We start from the raw sequence: 16,490 nt of genomic DNA on the forward strand, positions 1-16,490 counted from the left end.
ATTTGTGATCGCATATTCCAGTGTGAAATTGGCTCATCTATATGGTCTCGAAAATCAAAATGCAGATATGCAGAAATGCAGTCGAAAGTCAAAATAAAGATAAAGCTTAGCAGTCCCGAAATTTCTCGTCATAAATAATTTTCTTTCAATATTGAACGACAGTCTATATAAGTGGAATTCTTGTACATTCCAGTGCAGGCGGAAAGTTGCATGGTATTATACTTCATTTTACTCTTTTTGAACTGAATTCTAAATTCAATTCAGTTCCTCCACCCTCCCCGAGTAATATTTCCTTTAAAAGTCTTATTTTATTCTATTGATTTTCATTTAAAATCTGAAAAAATCCATGTGTGATGAAACCAAGCTTAACAATACAACAGTATAACAAATACAAGATGAACTGCTCTGTGGCCTGCTTAACTTCAAGGTAACTCGTTTTTTGAATTTAAAAGTTAAACTAAGAAAATAACATTCCAAAATTAGACAGAATTTTACAGACATAAATTGTAATATTTATTATCATTGATTAATTTATAAAACGTATAAAAGTTATTTAATCAACACAATGAAATGAAACAAAATATGAATGAATCCCAGCAATTTTTCTTACAAAATATGGAAATATTTTCTATTATTAAAACTTGGACTAACAATAATATCAGTAAAAACTTTTTTTCTAATTTAAGTTTCATCTGTTAAACAGGGATTCAAAAATTTCATGGACTATTGCACTTTCAAAATTAATATCTGTTTATAAGCAAAGTATTAAAACTTGATTAAAATATCAAACAAAACTGAAGACACTTTGACGAAATTTTAAAAATAAAGTCCTGCAAGATTTATAAAAATTTCATCATTAATTTTATCATTACTGTTTATTTGTGTAATATGGGGTATATAGAGAAACGTTTCTGTTCAAATAACAGCCTTTTCTAGAAATAGAACAAAATTATGGCTACCAGAAGAAAAGTCAATATGAAAAATTGAACATCTTCAAAGTAAAAATGTTTTTAAACTTCTATACTTATAATAACATTCAAATACATTTAATATATAATGCCTCCTAATAGTTGAAAGAAAAAGTGATTTAGAGTCCCACTATTTTTTAGATTTTGCAGTTTCTGCAATGAATAACAGAAAAGTAAAAGGCAGAAAGTAGAATAATTTTGGATTTGATTCTGATGTGTTTTACAAATTCGACGTACTTTGCAATTTGCATTCAGTCGTATTTATTGCATGCAGAGCCGAGTGTAAGGACTCATTCCATATACAACTAAAAAAAATCGGAATTTTTTAGTGCTTTCAATTTATCTCAATAGAAGTAGCTTTTATTCTGACAAACTGAAATAACAAAATATATAACCTTGAATTCCCTTCAAAAAGGTTTCGGTATCTTTGTATAAGAAGTAAATTTAAAATTAATTCTAAACGAAACAGTAATTAAATCATAATTTTTTAAAACACAATATTATCTTGAAAACAAAGATCTGTTGATTTAAGAATCAATCAAACTTATGCGATAAAAATTGAACCACATTCTAAGAAAAATATATTCTGCAATTTAAATGATATTTTCTTTTAATTCAAAAATGTTCGAGTTTATGGCACTTGAATTAAATGAAGACACAAAATTACATACTCGAGACCCAGAGCTGACCTCAACGTATAAGGCCTTATGTTCTGCATCATTGACTAATTTTGTAAAAGAAAAACGCCTTTGTTTCCCCTTTTTTGTTTTAATCCACACATTTGAATATCGTGAGAAATTTCATGCTCACAAATCCAAAACTAAGTTAGGATCTCACTCTGATTCACGGAATTGATTCGAGGATGTCATAAGCGAAAATGCAGTTATTTTTTTAAATAAAGATTCGAAATTTATTGCGAACATTAAATGTCTTATGATTTTTAAAAACATAATTCGAATAATATTTGCAAATTGAATGAAAACATTCTTCTTATGTATTACAGAGATTTAAATGCGATTTCTCCAGACAATATTGATATAATCAATAATCGTTGATTAATTTAATGAATTCAAAATTTGTCATCGATTAATACTTTTCAGGTTCATATTAATATAGATATTTCAATACTTATTTAAAAATAATTTGTTTAAATTGTATGTAAATTTTATTACTGTTTATATTGACCTTCACATTTACCACCGAATATATCAAATTTTTTTTCCTCGAGATTGAAAATAATAAATTACTTATCATTCATCATTAGATAAGAGCAATTCACCCCTCTAAGCAATTTATTCATCGGATTCGAACAAAACAAATGATCAAAAAAACGAAGTTATGCAGATATTATCAACGAATTTTCTATAAAATATGCAAGAAAATGAAACAAAAATTGCATGTTTCTTAATATTTTAAAACTTAATGAATAAGCAATTTTTCATTTATTAATGATTACTTTTGTGGCTACAATGCTAACTTTATAAAAAAAAAAATTTACCATTTTTATGTATTCCTTTATTCTTTAGTGCACAAATTTGTGAAGTGCAATTAATAGTGAATCGAAATAAATTATTATTTTGTAGAACGAAATTTGTTTTAAGGTCCCGCAAATCAACTTTGCACCAGGCCCTCTTGCGACTATTGAGACACCACTATCTATTTGATAATTCAGTCCTAATTGAAGGCTAAGACTTCAAAATTTATTAAACTAATTTTTGTATTAAATCAAAGCGAAGTATTATGTTACTGCATAGTGTATTGGTGATAATTTCAGTTCCGTTAAACAGCAGTGAAAAAATTCTCTATTTTTTAATCTTTTAAAACATTGGTAACTTGTTGTAGTTTGATTACAAATGACACTCAAAGTAGGTTTGATTTATTCTCCCGAATAAGCAAAAAATCTGAACAATAAACTATTTACAAGTCGAACAGAGACAGCCGCAAAACTGCATGTGGATTTCTACTCTAATATCAAGTTCGATTTTAAATTTCGCAGGCGGCGAATCGAAAGCGGAAGACCAAACTTCGGACAACGCCCAGAATTGCGCGAGTGTAGATAAGGATGAAACAGAGCAAGCTAGCAGACGAACAGGTGGTTTTAGACATGCCCGTCAGTTCGGTCAGTGAAGATTCTGTTTTCCCATCCGGGCCGTCCCGTCTGAGTAAAATGGCCGACTCTGTCGGTGACAAAGCGGACCCGAACGGATTAAATGGCATTCCTCACATGAACACTTCGATGGAGATTTATCAGGAAACGGTAAGACAGTAATTTGACTCAGTCATTGTCTGATCTGCGATAGAATCTGATTGAATGATTTTTGCTAGAAATACAAGCTGTACTTTGAAACATTCATCTCCCAAATATTTGAAAAACGGTTATCGGGTTGCTATTTTTGGCGGTGAAGCGCTGCAGTTTGAAAGTGGTCGGAAGTTTTAGGAACGTAAACAAACAGATCACATCGAGAAAGCTATTTTAACGGTGCAAAGATAAGTAATTATAATAATGGAACAAAGGAAATTAAACATTCTAATTGCATTAAATCGAATGATTTCTTTGAAAACAGAAAAAAAAAATTAATTTGGCATTCTATTTTATTGAAAAAAACATGCCTTTTATGTTTAATGCTTTTCAAATGATGTGGGGAAAAAATGACTGTAATGCTGTTAGGCAGAACTAATGGGATTTTAAATTTTCTCCCGTTAGCGTATGTTTTTCCTAAAGATAATTGAGTTTCATTATTTTTGATGGAAGATCTGTCCAATTCAAACCAAGTAAACACATGACATTCATTATTCAAATGAATTTTATTTTGAAGTAAATGTATTTAATATGTAGAGGAAAGATTTTTTTTTTCTTTTTTAAAATAGTTTTGAGTAAATTAATTATAAATATTGCATAACATTTGTTGTAAAGCAGATACATCATACGCTATAATAAAATGAATAATTTGTAATGACAAATACTGGAACAAATACAAAGTGATAATTTCTTAATTGGAAACAGTTCCAGAAAACTTGTGTACTAAAATTCTATGGAATTCAACAGCTTAAGTATTTCCAGGAAAAATAAAAAGGTCGTTTTGCTTTTGCTTGTAATTTTTTTTTTGGGGGGGGGTTCTATTATTTTGTGTTCTCCTTAACTATAAATATTCTTGGATTTAGTTGTTAAAAGAAATTTAGGTTGTGAATATACAATTTTTTTATTTTGAAATGAAAAGTTAGTAAATAAATAAAGTATTAAAATTTCTTTTCTGATTCTTATTTGGCTGTCAGAAAATTGATTAATGGGGAATTTGATAGAAAAACACAATGGCACTCGCCGTATAATTTTCAAAAAATAAATAAATAAATATTGAAAATTAATTGTAAAAATTTGTTCTGCATTGTATTATTAGTTAAATGTGACCAAATCTCGTGTCCTCTGTGATCATAAATGAATAACTTTTGGGGTCCGTAACTAGAGGGCGTATGCATGTTAAATGTAAATTCAAATGTTCATTTTGAAGTTTTATAGTACAAGTTTTGTATTTTGTTTACTTAATAAAATTATATGTTTATTTATTGGATTTTTTTTAATTAAAAATTTCCTTTTCTTTCTAATATTATATTTAATAAATATAATAAAGCTTTCTAATATTATATTTAGTATTTATTATAACTGTTAAATATTAAAATAAATCTTTACTGTCGTTTTTAAATCTAAAAAGATGAAGAAATGTGTGTTTGATTTCTGAAAAAAAAAAAAAAAAAAAGCCTTGCTAAAAACGTTTGTACTATGTGCTATCAATATATTGCCATGAACTTTTCAAATAATTTTTGCTTGAATTTAAAAAAAAAAAAAATGTTTTGAACATTGAATCGTATGTATTTCAAAGGTGCATAAAACAGAATGTTCATGATTAAAATATAAGTATTTTTAAGCTTAATTACAAAGAATGTACTGGGGAATTAATTGAATGAACTCTGTATCATTTCATATACTTATTATTTAAGCCACAGGAAATTAAAAAAAAAAGACATTATTGACAGAAAGTTTATTAAAAAGGAAAATGTATATTTTTGTCACTAAAGGCAAAAATAGCCCTGCATGATGATTTGGGGCAGAGCGATAGGTGTGCAAATTGATAGCATGAAATGAACAGATCTCACATGAATGATTAAAATGTAATGGGCATTTTAGCGCATAAATATTTTTAATGATTACATATTTTTATGTTTTCAATATGAATTTGTATAAAATTGCTATGTATGTGAATTATACAAATTTTTGTTCTTCTGATATTACTCTTTAAGATTTTTGCTTGGGAGATCATTTAAAATAGCTTGTGTAAATCTCAGTTAATGGGGATAGTATAGTCGATTTATAGGATCATATAACAATGCATAGACAGATTTAATTCTGAAATCATCATAGAAACATTTCAGAATAATGACACAATGATAAAAACTAAACTAAACTAAACATTAAAAAAAAAAAAAAAAAAAAAAAAAAGGAGGGGGACATTACTATAGCTCGATTATTTACAAAACTGCTGTCAATAGAAATAGCTCGATGGAACTGGTTTACTCAGATAGACACACTGGTTAACCAAGTTTATTAACATTTTTAATTAACTGCTGTCTTGAAAGTTTTCCATAAAGGAAACCCACATGTTTCAATAATTTATAGCAGCATGCCTTTTTACTATATAATTTTTTCTTATGCGAAATATATAAAGAGAAAAATATTGTAATCGTCAATAAATTTGACATGAAGATTTTGACGAATCCCTTCATTTCAAACCGCCCTGAGTACAAAAAACATAATTTTGGAATTTTGTCTGTCTGTCTGTGAACATAATTATTCAAAAACTCTTTGAGCTAGATGAATGAAATTGGGTATGTGAACTTTAAACCAATTTTGTAGATTTCTATCAAATTAAAAAAAAAAATTCAGAAAGTTTATCTGTGTCTCCGAATGCAAATGAACATGATGCTACAAAACGCAAAAAATCTAAACAGATAAAATTTGTTAAACAATTTTAGCATCGAAAGTATAGATATGTTTCAAATTTTAAACAAAATTCATTAAATGGTTGATTGTCTGACTGTACATTCTCATGTATGTAAACGTGATTGCACAAAAATGTAGTGACTTATAAAAATGAAATTTGGTATATGATGTTACAAAAACTGTAGTTCTGTGGCAAAATGTGGTTTCATTCTATCGAGGAAAAAATTGACCAAAGAGCATACTCAATTTTCTTCACAATGGTATGAAGTACAAGATGTTCGCTTGCGGTACTCTGAAAATAAAAATCTGAGCATTGGTAGCGTTTCCGGCCTTGTCTGAAGTCCATAATTTTTATGCTGGGAGGGACAGCACTTTATTATGTAGTATGAGAGAAACATTTGGGAAAACCACTCCCATTGACTCTATTTGTTTAGAATTTAGTTCCAAGTTTTTCCATAATTCAGAAAATAAATTTTGTTTTGTTTGCTAAAAACTCCCCCTGAATAGAGCCAACCCACTAAAAACTGTATATTAAATAAGTTTCAATTTATTGGGAAAAAAAACATTTTCTTTTGCTTTTTTCAATTAAAATTTCGAAAAATTAATTATCATTCAATCTGTTCTTTAATGTGAGCATCATTATTGAAATTTTAAATATTTATAAATTTTTGAGTGAAAATACATGCAATTCATTACTTTAAAAATATTTTATAATCCAGCCATTTTTGTTAATTCCGCCATAAAATATCTTAATAACACCCATAATTTTTTTTATTATGAACGAGATTTTTTTTTTATGAACGAATTTCAACATTTTTAATAAAGATGAAAATATTCCAATTATTGACTGTTTTGAAATGTTGGGTTGGCAACTTAATAGATGATCCTTTTATAACTTTGAAACTCTTAATTGGAATACATTAGAAAAATTCAGCCTTTTGAAGCTGTTCGCGAAGGGGAGAGGAAACCAAGCTAAAACTCGAAGTTTGCTGTAAAAGGTGCGATTAAAAAGAATTTAGAAGGATATATGTCTTGTGAAAATTAAAATTTCTTAAGTAAATAAATAAAATAAAAAATCAGATGCATTGAAATTTAAGTGCGATTTCATTCTTAATGCATTAGAATGATTCTATTTTCCATGGACATACATTGAAGGTTTTTATCAGTATTTAAAGTACTATTCTAACACTTGAGTTCCTTCAATTTGTTGAAGAATCGGCGATAACCATTTATTACCATTTTGATGGTATAAGTTTATTATCTAGTATCTTGTAACAAATGCGCCATCTGATGACCACACTAGATTGCAGTATTTGAGTGAAAGCATCGGAATTCTCCAGTGACGATTTTCAGATATAATGTTTCCTCGGAAAAATGTATTGATTATTGTTTCCGTTTTACATGTCTGTGTATTTGTGTTTGTGAATGGTGATCCATCTCTGTTCGTCTAGAAATTCAATTAAAAGAGGTTAAAAGGCATTAGCAATTGGCCTCCTTCAAATTCAATATACATCTATATCAATAGAGGTTCACTTCGAGGAATGCGAAAACAATACATGAAATAAAGACATAATCTACTTTATTTATCCATCTTCGGACCTGTTTAGCGAAATTAGTAGTTTCATGTTTGTAACCTGCCATTTATTTTAATATTGCAACAGCTTGGAATATTGACCCTGAAACCAGCTGAAGAGTAAATTAAGCTGAGCCCTATTGAAAAAAAAAAAAAAATGTTTTCGTTTGAAATTCCACATTCCGAGAAGTATATTTGTTTTACAATTATTTCTGAACGCAACAATGCGAAACTGAAATATTGCCTTTAGCCTCAGTTTGAAATTTCTCATTCAAGAAATATAGATATTTTTATCATTATCTAAGTAAAAAAAAAAGATTTCATTTCATTATGTCATACAAATTTTCATCAGTAGAAATCTATACCCGAAATTCTTACTAGATAACATGAATAAGCTTTAACCCTAAAGCTATGGATTGAAGTAAATAAATTCATGAATCTGGTCATTTTATTGTTGTCCCGAAAATATTATATGATATGTATTTCATTTGAATTTTTGTTTTATTCTCTTCCTTCTCATTCTGTATGTATTCATTTTTTTCCTTTATTGTGTAATAAATATCTTATGTATGACTGCTTATATTTTTTAAATTAAAAAAGAAGGGATATAATTTTGCAGTTATGTTATTGTTTTGATGAAATGTACGACCGTTTTGATAATATTTTAGCATTACTATTGTTTCATTTTCGGCTTTTAATTATAACATGAACGCTCGTCAAGTCGTTAAGAAATCGTCATAGTGTTAATTATTTTGGTGGAATTGATTCTTATTTGATATCTGATAATTTAAATTGCTAAATTTAAATGTAAGTTGTGATAAAAAAAATATATTATGACTGTGAACCGAAAATGTTTTGAAAAGAAAAGAAAAGAAAAAAAAATGAAAGAAAGTAAGAGAACAAGACTAACGTTGAATTAGTTTTTGTTATTTTAAAAAAATTCTTATTCCTATTGAGTAAAACTGGATTTTGTAATCTGTATTTCCTTTTATTTATTTTTTGTCAATGGCCTATGAATGGATTCCCACTATGATATTGTGTGTAAAATAGTCAAAACTACCAAGTAAATAATACTGTAAATACGCTTCCATTGCCATTATAAAATTACGATTATGGTTTAAATGTTTCTCAGTAAAAATTTTGAATTTTCAAATTACCTTTTTTGGAAACAAACATTCAGGAATTAGATGCAACACAAAATGAACCCATCCTGTGAACTATAATCTAAATTTAGTTCTAAAAGAGGCTATTGAAAGAAACAAAGATGTTCACCTATTTTTTGAAACAAATGATATTTTGATAATAACTTTATTTGATAGGAGAACATACATACAATGTATATAACAAATTATGTAACCCATTAATGACACTAAAAGCACCAAATCCAACTGCAGGAGCTGACAGATCTGATGCGAGGTAAGCTTTAAAGCATGGGTCTGGTGGTATGAGGAAACGTTTCAACCTCTTTATTTCAATAGCAAAAGTAAAAAAAGAGGGGGGGGGGGAGTGAATAAAGCGATATAACTAAAGAAAGAAAAAAAAAAAAACTGAAAACGTAAGATTTCGTCTTATTCTTACTTATACAATGAGAAGTTTTAGGATTTCTAAACATTGTTTCGATGTCTTTGCAATCCGGAGCCGGAAAATCTGGTGATAGGCAGTCTATCACTAAAGATTTGAGTCTGATTCTTTGATTTGACTCTTTCTTGATTTGATTTGATTCTTTGAGTTTCGGGGAATAGTTGAAGATAAGAATTATGCAGAGATGAGCGATTACGAGTTCCAGAGTCTTATTTTAATCATTAGTCGTTTTGACTAATGATAAGTACTTTATGAAAGCAGCTTAGATATTCTCTTCAGAGAATATCTAAGCTGGTTAATATCACCAAGAGTATATAGAGTTTATAATATCACCAATTTAATAATATCATCAAGGTATAAAGAATGTTCTCTATACTTAACCAAGTAGCTGAACCAGAATTTCTTATGAAAACAAATGAAAAAGAGATCCCTAACAGAATAGTTTATTTCGTGTGAAAATTTTCGAAGGATATGTTATCATTCCAGCTATCTTTAGTTAAGACGCCATTTTAAGAGAAGTTTCAAAAAAATTAATGGAGTCAAAGGATTAACAGTATTCTTGATAATAAATCACTGTTCACTTTTATCGATTTTTTCTGATAAGGCCCAGCTTGCATCACGTAACAGTTCTGAGACTGAGCGATTTTACTCTCTACTAAAATGAATAATAATAAAAAGAATCGCGAAGCAGTATGGAACAGTAATGGCTCGCCAGTTTACCTTCTCTCTGAATTGAGAATCATTGAGATCAAAAAATAACTTTGATAAATTATTAATGTATTTGCTTCCTGAACAGTCAGAAAAAAATTTGCAATCCAAGTGTAAAAATAAAGTATACTTGATAATTAATTTACTAGTAAACGTGTTTCATATTGCACAGTGCGTAATGTCAGATAGCTTCTTTTTCAATTAATAAGATTAAACAGGGAAAAATATATAATATCGCTTATAAATGAGATATTTATGGAAAATTTGTTTAGTGAGTGTATTTAATTAGTGTATGAAACTACTTTAATTATTCCGAAAATAATCAGCCACTACTCTAAAATATAGATAAGGTTCGAAGAAACAATAATGAGAAGGGGCTCACTATCATATGTTTCCCCAGGGCCCCAAAATCTATAATTATAATGCCTTGACAAAACTGAAATTTTTTTTCCTCCACAAATATTTTAGTCTGGATATTTATTTCCGTATGAAATCAGTTCTGCAAACATTGCATAAATATAAAAAATTATAAAATAAATTCTGAGAAATGAAAGAAGTTTTCTTAATTTTATTTAAGGATGAGAAAAATGACGAAATAAAAATTTAATGGCTAGTTTTACTTTAATTTTCTGGCTGAGAGTTACGGGGCAAAATTTATTATCATTTATTTTTTAAAGAGATTTAAGATAGATAAGTTATCCGGAGGAATATTTGTAATTTTATGATTAGCATTTATTTAACCTGAAAAAGAATTTTCAATTTTTACTTTATTGTACATTTATATTTAACTTGTTTCATGTCCGTAAAATAAGTTTTTTCCAACCTTATTTTAACACACTACCAACTATTCTGGAATTTTAAAATTTTGTACAATTTTGTGCTTTTGATGACAGTAATTTTTTTAAATGTTTCAAACTTTAATTATCAGGTAATCGGTTCATTAAGCTTTGATTCCTTAGGAGTGCTTTTGCGTGGTAGTTATTTTAAAAAAATATAATTTCAATATTCTTTAATAGTTTTAATAATGAATTATAGATTAAAGACTAAAATGTAAACTCTAAATAAATAAAATAGAAAAAAACCTTTTTATTACGCCATTAAAAATATGCTTTAAAGGTTTTTATTTAATTTGTTTTGTCTTTTATGTTCAAAATTAAGAATAGATTGAAGAAGCGAGAAAAACATGTTAGAAATCAGATACTTCTGAAAAAAAAATGGCTTAAAATATAGAGCTCTAATTTTGTTTATGCTTTGTATTTGTTTTTTATATTAATTAACATTGAATAAGCATTAAATCATAAAATTTTAATTGTGATAAAGCATTCGGTATGCATTATTTTAAAATAAAATTGTCTAGAATTTTCTGTGACAATTCTAGACAATTAATCTCTTTAAAGTCAGATATACAATTGAAATGAATTTGATTCCATTATAGTTTACAAGATAGTAATAAATAAACAAGAAAACTGAACTGGTTGAAAACATGTATTTCTTTACCGAATGCATCATTTGTTTATCAGCTTTTGCAATATCGAACAAAAACTTCAGTTGTGTATTTTCAATGAATCTCTCTGTTTCTTGCGGTTGAGCCTTTTTCCTTTCATTCATTTGGGGAATGTACAGATTGCCGGTTGATTCACTAGTTTGGGTTCGCAGTTTGAATCAGGAGTACTCGTACTAAAACGCTGTTTTCCTCGATTAGAACAATTGTTTCAATTTTGATCTACTTTTCAATCATTTTTTACAATTTCGCTTCTAAGCCAAATCAAACAAAATAATGAATTTTGAAAAGTAACTGTCTTCTCACATATACACTTTTTCATTTTCTTTCTATCTGAACATTTTCTATTCAACTTGAATGCTTAATTCAAAGAAATAAAGTTATCTATGTTAAAATTCTGCAAATTGCATGCTTTTTATCTGGAATGAATTGTAAAAATGTATTTCTCTCGTAACTAGGATGGGGCAGGCAGGCCATGTGGTCTGAGCGTCATTACAGGCACAGCACTGAGCAGTCAGTTAGTAGCATTAAGGACAATCCCCCCCCACCAGATTAATATAGAGAATCTATCGGAGATCTGACGATTTAAACCCCATTTGAAATACTAAGATTCTTTCAGATATTGGCTTCAACAGGGCAAGGTGGATATATTTCGATCGTCCTCAGATCTCTATAGAAGAGACAAGACAATCTATCAACTTAACTCCAAGTTCCCAATGGTATATATGGAGACAAAATGTTATATTTCCATATTCATACCGATTGGGTATCAATTTCTTCTGAAGTTCGTGACCAATTTGGAATAAAGTACCATTCTTTTTTTCAAAGAACTCGAAACAAATACTTTTATTTCTCTGGTAAAGCGTAAAGGTAGTCAATTCCAACAACTTATCAGTAATTAAAGTTTCTATGGATAAAAAAATGTATGTAATTTTTTCATTAGTACTAGTATTTGTGAGTTTTTATTGGACTAAGTGTTTTGTATGCATTTTAACGGAAGTTTTTTAAGTACATGATCAATAGAAAATTTTCAGGAAACAACTGTTAAAATTTCTTTTTTCAAAAGCACTTTTTAAATGGTTAAATTTATTCTATGTCAAATTTTCTGAGCAAAATTTTCTTAAAATCTTTAGAAAGATTTTTTTAGTATTTGTTCTTTAAAATTACTTTTGTTATATATTCTTTTCGATAAAAAAAAGCATTAATATTTAACACCTTTAATGCAATTATCTTTACTAATATTACAAGAAAATATTTTGTCTGTCTGTTGATGCATGACAAGACAGACGTCTGAATTCACGAATTTTTCGCAAATATATTTTGAAGGCATGTGAACCTCAAAACAATTTTTTCGAAATTTAAATATAATTTTAATTAATTGGAGCGTAAACGACATTTCGATGCTTTTGGAGATAATATCTGAAAATTTTATCATCCAAAAATAAATTTTACACTATCTTAAAATTCTTAAAATTATTTTTTCAACGGTATAAATTTAAATGCGAAATTTTTCTGTCATTTTAATCAATTTTCAGATGTTTTGCAAAAGTAATATTTATTGTTGGAACTCAACTCATTGTTTCTTCAAATCTTTAAATCGTTTATTTTTCTTCTGTTAAAAAAGATCATTATGCCTCAGATAAGTGTTTTTATTAAGAATTTTAGTTTATTGTTAAGCTATGAAAATATTGTAAATGGTAAGTTATTTTATTAATTTTTTTAATTGAAATTAAAGAATTAAAAGATTTTTATAATTAACAAAGAGAGAGATATTTTTATAACAAAATGGCTTATTTTAAAAGTGTCTGTAGCTATTAATAAATTCTCATTAATGAGATATAACTAGATTAAATTTGAGATTTTCATCATTTAATAAATGCAATGATTATTATAACCTTCCCCTCCTTTTCTAATCTTTTCATTATTTGAAAATCCTACCTGTTTGCGAAAAGGGGAAAATAATTATTCGGACTTTTTAGTACAGAATTCTGTATGCGCAGTTTCCCTACTTTTTCCTGTTATGTTTTTGAACTGAAGGAATTACTTTTCAAGACGTGCAGTATCAATGATGCTAGAAACGAAGTTTCAAACGTTTTCCCACCGCGGGCATTTTTTTTTTCTCGAGTCTTAAATTTGAAAATTATTATTATTAATAATAAATGGTTATATATGCATAGATAAATGAAATAATTTTATAGTGATTAATTTTGAATGCTTGGTAAATTTTTATAGTGATTAATCGACTTGAAATCCAAATGTTCAAGAAGTTTTAGCTGCAAATTTTAATTATTCTGGAAGAAAGGTTTTCGAAATTTCTGCGACACTATCATGACTAATCATACCTCATAGTCTAAGACGTCTGACTTCAAATACGTCAAGACGTCATAGTCTGACTTCAAATACGATATGCCTAGTTTCAAGGAACAAAAAGTATATCAATAAGTATATCCCGTTTAAAAATATCACAGTGCGCCTGCAAATAGATGTAATAGACTTGCTACTACATCAAAGCATGAACTCTGCTTCTTTTACGCTAAAAACGAAAAAAAATATTCTCTGAGGCACACTGAAACCAAACAGCTATCCTATAGGAATAGGATAGCTGTTTTGGTTTCATCAGATGATAAAACAATTTTCAGCAACTATGCAACGTCTTTTTGCTCGGAATCAAAGCAAGACTAGGTATTATTTTTAATATCAATAATTAATAGCATTTGATTATTCTTATTTTTGTAATAGTTATCCATGAAATTTTATTCTTGTTAATGGATGACTTTAATCCTGAACTACATTGTGAGAAGCGAATCTGGAATACAAATTTTGTTAGGCTGTTTGAAGTAAAAAATGTTAATAATTAAGTTTCTCAATGTTAACGAAGGCAAATGGTACAAATATGGAAAGAAGTGTTAACTCCCCACAGTCACATTGATTATGACATAAACGTTTCGCACTTTCTAAAATGAAATATCACCGTTCACTCTTGCTAAACCACTAGTGACTCACTAAACCAGTAGAGAGGCGAAAAAGTCACATTATGCCTCGGGCGCCAGTTGCCCTCTCTATTTTATCGCTGAGTTCTTTTTACTTTCTTTCATTACTAATCAGTAAGCTTTTGGTATTACTGAAATTTCACTTTTCATATGGGAAAATAAACTTTTTTTTTTTTTCATTTTGATCCTTTAGGCTTTTCGCTTTTCGCCATTACTTTAGCGTGTCCGTAACTGTTTCGTCTGGTACACCTAAGGGTATATACATATTCCACAGTTTGAGAACCTCTAGAGTATGTAAAAGGAAATATAAAGACCCTTCTAATGTTTGAATGACACCTGGGCATCATGTAAAGTTGAGAATGTATATGTAAAATCAATGGCAGCTCATCAGCTCAATATAAGAATTGTTTCAAACAATATTTCCAAGAGAATATAGTTTAAAAAAATGACTTTATCTTTAAGTGTTCCAAGATTTTTAATTCTAATTATCTGAATTGTGAATTATATGTGTATATTTTAGAATATTATAGCTAGAAATCGTATACTAGAAAGCCTAATTGCCTACGTTATGAAAAATGCTTTTCGGATTTTTTTTTTCCCTCGCAAAAATTATGGAAACCTTAAGCTGATAAATTAAAAAGAAAAACCTCAAAATAATAAAAAAAATCCGTAGAGTTAAATTTTTTTTTCAATATAATAGTAAATGATGTGCCATGTTTATTTTTAATACAGGGCTTTTCTTAGTTTTTTTTCTATTAAAGAAAAGCTTTTTTACGATTAAAGAAAGACTTCAAAGGCGTTTTGAAATATATTATTATTACTAGTATTTTATTATTATTTTAAAGAATTTTTTTTACCCTCCCCCTTCTTTAACAAATTCATTGTTACTTAACGTGTATCAGGAAATCTGCCTTCAAATCATTTAAAATTGTTTACAGTCTGCTGAATTAGATGGAATAGGTTTCTTGTTGATGGATCTGTATTACCACGTATTCCTTGTTTGCCAATAATATAATTCAGTTCCAGTTATGTTCAGCATCATATATTTAAAAAAAAAAAAAAAATCATGCACTCGAAAGTTATTGGATACTTTTGGAAATTAAATATAATACTGTAATAAATATGCGCCATTTCAGTTATGAAAATATAAATATCTTATTTAATTAGAAGTATTTAAAACTTCTCTCTATACTCTATGGATTATTTCAAAGATTGGCGACACAACATTGACGGAATCAAAGGATCTACTCTTGAAAGACTTCACAAATGCCCATGACTTAAAACTAATTTCGATGAATCTAGGCAAATATTTAAAGATGTTTGACGCTGGGATTTATTTATTCATTCTTCTTAATCAAAATTATAAAAATTAATTTTTAAGGAACTCTGATAATATTTATGTTAGAATTCTTGAAATTCAATTAATTTTTATATTATCAAAATGAAAACAATTTTGGAGTTCATATAGTCTTAATAATTTTTTCACTCTGTTCCCAAAATTTTTCAATAATGTTTTTTTTTTCTTATCTTAATGAATCAGATTGAAAACATTTAGTAAAAAACATAATTATAAATTCATTCTGCTGATGTTTTGCTAACATTTTATTGGAAGTTCATGTCAGATGTGCTTTTGCTGTTTTCAAAAACATATTATGTATGCACATTTTTATTACACAAATTATTCTCTTCATTATCATTGATTTATTATATGATGAGCTATAATGTGCTGAAACATATTGCACAATTTGATATTTGTTCTTAGGCCAAATTTTATTTATTTATATTTTTATAGTCTAAAATAAAAAGCTTCAAATAAGGAAAATGTTACTTGTTAATATTGTACTATATTAGAATTTTTAAGTCTGAAAAAATTGTATTATTAAAGAATTTATGAATTTTTATTTTTAACAGTTTAATAAATGGGGGGGGGTAATATTATGAAGGGTTCTTCTTTAAGAAACAATTTCATTATTAAAACTGATTAAGTATTTCATGTCATATGCATTTGTTGAAATATAAATATTATTTCAGAAGTCCTTAGTTAATTAAATAATGAACCTGAAAAAGGCGAGCGAGATTCGCTGCTCATAATCTGAAATGACGCGTTCAACTGTTTCGTAATGCATCTTCTCGGTCGGTGGGAAAAAAGGCAAAGCGCTCACTTTCCACTCCTTAT

The 16,490-nt window shown here is 28.0% G+C and overlaps 1 protein-coding gene across 1 annotated transcript in view; it reads left to right on the forward strand.

Moving 5' to 3' along the window:
• Positions 1–3,015: 3,015 nt before the first annotated feature.
• The window catches only part of LOC129959531 (prickle planar cell polarity protein 3-like), a 206,575-nt gene continuing 193,100 nt past the window's right edge, over positions 3,016–16,490 (forward strand). Inside the window, exon 1 of the mRNA XM_056072406.1 lies at positions 3,016–3,225. Within this exon, the coding sequence (XP_055928381.1) occupies positions 3,031–3,225 (195 nt within the window). The 5' untranslated portion in view covers positions 3,016–3,030. The remainder of the gene's footprint in view (positions 3,226–16,490) is intronic.

Source organism: Argiope bruennichi, chromosome X1 (assembly GCF_947563725.1).
Source record: "Argiope bruennichi chromosome X1, qqArgBrue1.1, whole genome shotgun sequence".
Lineage (NCBI taxonomy): Eukaryota > Metazoa > Arthropoda > Arachnida > Araneae > Araneidae > Argiope > Argiope bruennichi.